At 41.2% G+C, this 6,000-nt stretch overlaps 1 protein-coding gene across 1 annotated transcript in view; it reads left to right on the top strand.

Annotated features, from left to right (window-relative positions):
• The first annotated feature begins 5,415 nt into the window (after positions 1–5,415).
• The window catches only part of GYPC (glycophorin C (Gerbich blood group)), a 37,415-nt gene continuing 36,830 nt past the window's right edge, over positions 5,416–6,000 (top strand). Inside the window, exon 1 of the mRNA XM_050339572.1 lies at positions 5,416–5,591. Within this exon, the coding sequence (XP_050195529.1) occupies positions 5,558–5,591 (34 nt within the window). The 5' untranslated portion in view covers positions 5,416–5,557. The remainder of the gene's footprint in view (positions 5,592–6,000) is intronic.

Below are 6,000 nucleotides of genomic sequence, written 5' to 3'. Positions count from 1 at the left end.
ACATTAATTTTGTAAGTACCTTTGTAAATAAGTAAATTTATTCTGCAGTCCTGCCAGTTGTGGACAGACCAGAGGTAGAGAGAAGAAGAGAAATGTGAGCTCAAGCATGAGCTTTTTGCTCTCGCACTTACAGAAGAAAGTAATCTTAAACTGATGCCTATTTCTCTGGAAAGAATAGTACATGCAAGCTAAAAATAAGACCAAATACCTCAGTGTTATTATATTTCAGGAAATATCATCTGCCAATCTGACTATGTCTGTTTGTCTAAGTGTTGCTGCAAGGTGGGAAGCAGACTCAGGAATGGATTTGAAGCACACGCACTTATCCAACACCTTTGTTGGATGCAACCCAGTTACTGCTTTGGTCAAAGCACTCACACTGTGGTTAGAAAGATCTCAGCTTTGGATGTATCCCATCTGTGCCTGATGTATCCAGTCTTTTCTACCAAAAGAGGCTGAAGGCCTTGGTAAAGTACAAAAGAACTTAGGATCCAGCCCTCCAGAGAGCTCAGGCTGAGACAAGCCCATATTTCATGTTACAAAAGGACAGTTCAGGTGATGGACTAATCACCTTTGAGAGGATTTTTGGCTGCACTAACTAGCCATGAAAGCATAATTTAACACTTGGGTAACAAAACACAGCAGGTTCCACAGACATCAAAACTCTTGACTTTCAATTTTCTGGCCATTTTGGAGTTATGCAGCAACCTAGAAAAAGACAACTTATTGAAATTATGCTACATTAATACGGTGTCATCTATGTGAATAAGAATAATGGTTTTCAGCCCCACTGAAGATCTGACTACATCACATCATCCAGGAATTATGACTTGTAGTGTTTAGATCTGTTTTGTGTGAGCAAGTCTTCCCTTTTGTTTTAAATTTCAGCATGATTCACTTTATTTTATTTGTCATTCAATTCTTTTGTTATGAGAAATCCATGTACCAAAGCCTGGTCTCAGATTTCTTGAACTCAGCAAGAGTCTGATAGTATGATTCACGCCCTCCATTCCTACCCAGATTATGTTACCACTGTTCCAAAGATGCACTATCAAACAGCATGTCAACATCCTGTTGACTGCTCTAGAGTATGACCAGATGTGTTTTTCAGTTGTGTAGGACTTTAAATTAGAGAGGAGGTGGGACTCAGTGGCTATAAGGCATTCTGTCTGATCTTTGGACATGACATTATAGATAGTCCCAGAGACTGCAATGCACTGTCCACTGAGCTCTTGACTGACACATCTTCTCTCCATGGTGTCATTAAATGGACTGCAGTTCATGGAAAGCCAAGCTCCAGGCTACAGAAAAGAGTTAGATTCTCCTTATATTTCCATTTTACGGAGAGACAGTGTGCTTTGAGAAGGACTTGCATTGCAGTTACACTGAAGGTTCCCCTCCCTTTTACAGACACAAATGGAAGAGAATTTGACCCAAATAAACTAAGAGATTAAGTGGGGGCCTTAAACACAAACAGTCATACTACATCCTGTAACTGCAAATAGCTGTGTGATAACACAAGGCAGGAGGGATGCTGCGTTCCAGGGAGAGGCATAGGTTCCACAGGTTCAAGTGGAAGTCAGAAGAATGGTAAAAATAAAGACATATGCCTCAGATACAAAGTAGGAAGAAGAGCAGAATTCTTATCTCCACGGTAAATCCTTCTCTTTTGGCCTTGTGCAAGAGTCAAGAGCTTATTCAGTAACAGTTGCTGTTATGACTGCAGACAGAAAATTCCTGCTCTGTGTTCCAAGGATTTCACAATATAGTTGCACTTAAAGTCACTGACCACATAGGCACCACATAAAATATGAGTTATACTAGCATCATAGTCCATCCTGGATAATAAATCTACACTGATCCCTTTCACATTCTCCATGACATTACACTAGACCTGAGATGGTCCACACAGAGGATGAATATTCTGTGGTCAGTATTCCTCACCCTCTCAGCACAAAATAAAAGAGAAACAGAAAGGAAACAAGACGTCTGAAGGCATAGGGAGACCCTACCAGACAAGGTAAAAAATAAATAGACTATTATTCCTTCCAGAGATGCAGAGGAAGCTAATCAGTAGAAAATAGTATTTCATGGGATGTCCAGAGCCAAATGATTTCCTATAAAGAATCTCTCCTTCAAGATTCAGCCTAGGTTCTACTGCACCATAGTGCACATCTCTGTTTGACCTGCATGAAGTCTTCAAAGTTTGGCATCCTACCCAACCACAGATAGCTCAGCAGCCTGGCATGTTTAAGACAGCCTGAAGTGCATAGCCAGCAAAGATGGTGAGAAAGCCAACGCCACCTCTCAGGCCAGCTGGCCAGGTGACCAGACACACAGCCTAGTTGGACACCACTGGCTCATCCAAATGTGACCATCAGCATGGTCATGAGGCCCATTTTGAACTCTCAAACAGGCAAGAGCTGCTTCAACCACCGCTACATTCTCTCAAATGTCCGAGTGATGGATCCAAACACCTTCTCTGAGGCTTGGAGGTTATGCAGGGTGGGCAATGAAGGATATTACTGAGAGTTTTCCACTCAGCCTCTTCCAATCTTGTCACTGTTTTTATAGGCTGAGATCACAGATTTTGCATTATGTTTTGTCATGAAAATCCATCAAAGACAGAGATTTACAGTCTGATGTCCTGTTGTTGTAAAGCATGGCTTCCTGAAGAGAGACTCTTCCCTTTGGTTTATTTATTTATTTTCCTTTAAGTGCAGCCTAAACCCTCCCTTCCTGTTGGGAACAACAGCTGCAGCATGCGGTATCAGCTTGCCAAGCCTGAATGACTGTGAAATATCATTTATCTTGGAGCAAGATAGTATCACAGGGAACAACCATGTGGGCCTGACTATGCATTCATTACATAGTTGTGCTTAGGAGGAGTAGGATAAATTGCAGTATCAGAGGGAATGGAGGTCCCACTTCCAAACTAACACTCTTGGACCTGAAAGAATGGTCACATCTGAAAGCACTACTGAGACAAAAAGGAAATTTTGGTTTCCATACTCTGAAAAGCACTCTGAGCTTTTAAAGGCTAGAGATGCAAAAGTATTCACCAGGAGGAAGGTAATACTTCTGTAGGTTAATGGGAACATTGTGGCCCCAAGAAGGTCAAGTAATTGGCTGATGAAAACCACAGAGCTGACATACACACTTCCTTGCATGCCCAGTCTCAGGCTCCTCCAGAAGCATGATAGACTATATGGTTCTTTGCTTTTCAGCATCACATATTTCCTATTAATGATGAGTGGAAAAGGTCAGGGAGGTCTTTTCAATGACCTAATTGAAGGCAAACAACAGCCTTGGGAAATGGCTCTCTGATTTCTGGGAATCACAGTCTATTCAATTAGCAAAGAAAGAAGTCCCAAGAAAAGTGAAGATGTCAAGGTGTTAAAGTGGACTTTCTCATGTGGGCTTGGTTCTGCCAGAATCCTCCTATATAAACTTAGGTATAAGTTATTTTAGTTGTGGGAGAGTAGTTTTAATAAGAATCTAGACAGATGCAGGAAGTTTTGCACAGATGCAAAGGGGTTAAGCACCAGAAGCTAATCAGGCTCAGTTTAGCACAACCCCCTTGGATACATGCACTGCCACAACTCTCCTGAGAAGGGTCGAGACTACTGGTTTTAACGTAATAAAGTTATCAATACCATCATCCTTCAGTTTATATGCAGCAGCTGAGGAGTCTTTTCTCAACAGCAGTTCTGAAGTTTCTCAGGCATCATACAATGATTCAAGTTGGTTGACCTTAAAGACCATCTAATTACAAACCCTCTGCCATGGGCAGAGACACCTTGTACTAGACCAAGTGCTCAAAGCCCACCCAACCTGTCCTTGATCAGCATGGTGAAAGATTTAAATGTAAAAACTTTGCATGAGAACAATTCTCATGCCCAGAACAGAAAGCCACAATTTTACCCGTGCCCATTGTGTTTCAAATACAGAAGAAGCAGGAATTGATAACATGCCCACCAGTATTTTCAGAGAAGCTACCTGGTGTAAATTAATGTCACACTGTAGAGTTGAAACAAGAGGAGCAATGTCAGGAGCTTTTCCTGTTGTTTTCCCTTTGTTTTGTGCCTTGCTTTGCTCTGTCCATCACTAATGTTCCAGGGCTCTCTACCACAAGCCCAGAGTGTGGAAATGCTGACCAAAGCCATTTACTGCATCCATGCTCACAAACAAGCTGTTATTTGCCATTGGCATGTAAATAACTAACTGTTCTTTCCATGCTATAGCTGTTAGATAAATACTGTGGACCAAGTTCACAGCATTGATTTCTTGTAGGAGGTCATTGAGATGATTTCACAAAAATATCCTGTGACAGTTTTGCAAAACAGGATGGTCTCAACCTGAATTTCATGACTCTGTTTTTTTCCACTTCCATTCTGTTGGTTACCGTGTTTTTGCTATCACAGGCAGGCAGTTAATACATCCTGACTCACAGACTGCAGGAAAATGGAAACTTTGTCCACTCATTGTAGTGTCCAAGGGATATAATTAAAAATTACTTGTATTTTGGTACGATCTAGAAGTTGTAGTCCATGTCAACTGCAGTCTATTGTGTATTCACACTTACAATAACTGCATACCACTGACTGCAGTACAGCATGCAGAAAGCCAAACAGATAGCTTTAAATGGCACCAGTATAAACAAGGGAGCTGGTAGCCTAGTCCAGGCTGAAAAACCAGCTGTGGAGTATGAGTAAATTAACCTCTGCAGACCAATAAATACAACTTTTTATAAATATTGTCTGCCTGTAGATTAAATAAAAATACCATGACTGGGAGGAAACCAATTATCTCTTCTTTATTTTATCAATAGCAAAACGGGACAGAGATTAAATATTTTGCCAAAGTTTCCATAAGAAGCCTGTATCAGGGCCAGGAATGGAGTTGCCAGTGCCTCAGCCTGTGCTGCAGCCACAGATTCCCTCTTGTTTTCAGCACAGTGTAGATTCATGCTATGTGCTGACATAACTGCTGTGACCAAGTAAATGCCATTCTCAATTTTCACCTGTTAAAAGGACAGAATTAGTTAGACTGTGAATGCTAAGGATGATGCTGGGCAATGAAAATTGAAAGCCCTATTTTCAAGCTTACCCAGTGATGGTAGGCACTTTGGGGAGTCAGCAGCAAGTTTTGCAGTTAAAGAAATATATCAACATCTGTGGTTAGGAGTTTGGGAAGTGCATTTAATAGGTGTGTCTACATTTGGCTAAGAATGAAAAGATCATTTTCTTTCCACTGGTTGCTGGCTAATAAAAGCAAAGGGGTGGAATATATCCAACTTGCAAAACTTGAATACAGTTACTGCTATCTGCAAATGGGTGCCCCTCCCCGCTCATGTGAGCTACACAGGCAAAAGAGAATGACACATGTGCTGTTTCCTTTTCCAGTTGTAAAGGGGTCAGGAGCCAGGCAAGGAGAGCCCGAACAAGAGGAGCATTTTCCTGGGTTCTTCCAGCTGTTCTGTTCAATCCCGCCGTCAGTTTTGAGCAGGGAAGAGAGACTGTCAACACAAATAAGGCATTTTTCAAAGGCGTAAATTATGAGTTCCCAAAACAATGCGACATCTCAACCACGTGAGTACCCTTACTCCCCCCCCCCTCTTTACAATGATAGTGTATTTCTCAGTCTGTCTCTTAAGGAAAAGATTGTCTAATGCATTTCATATGGGGGCAAAAAAAAAAAAAATAAGCCTGAGACTAATCCTGAAGAAAAAAAAGTTGTGAAGAAATTGTTTTCTTTTTTTACTCTTTGTGTTAGTGTGTGTGTGTGTGTGAGTGAAGAACTGAAACAGGCTTTGCAAACTCTGACTCCCGAATAGAACCAAGCAAAGTTAGTAATGTTTCCGCCTAAACCCCGGCATAGAAAAGTTTCATTTGGATGTTTTTTCCTCCTCCTCCCTTCAGGAATTAAAATATAGGGCATTTTGAAAACGTACTGACACTTTTCGGAGATATTAATGGTGCTGCCCAACTTGCATTTAGA

Source organism: Myiozetetes cayanensis, unplaced genomic scaffold (genome assembly GCF_022539395.1).
Source record: "Myiozetetes cayanensis isolate MyiCay16 unplaced genomic scaffold, myiCay2020 scf9, whole genome shotgun sequence".
NCBI lineage: Eukaryota > Metazoa > Chordata > Aves > Passeriformes > Tyrannidae > Myiozetetes > Myiozetetes cayanensis.
The sequence above is the reverse complement of the archived record's forward strand: the minus strand, read 5'-3'. Positions and strand labels throughout refer to the sequence as shown.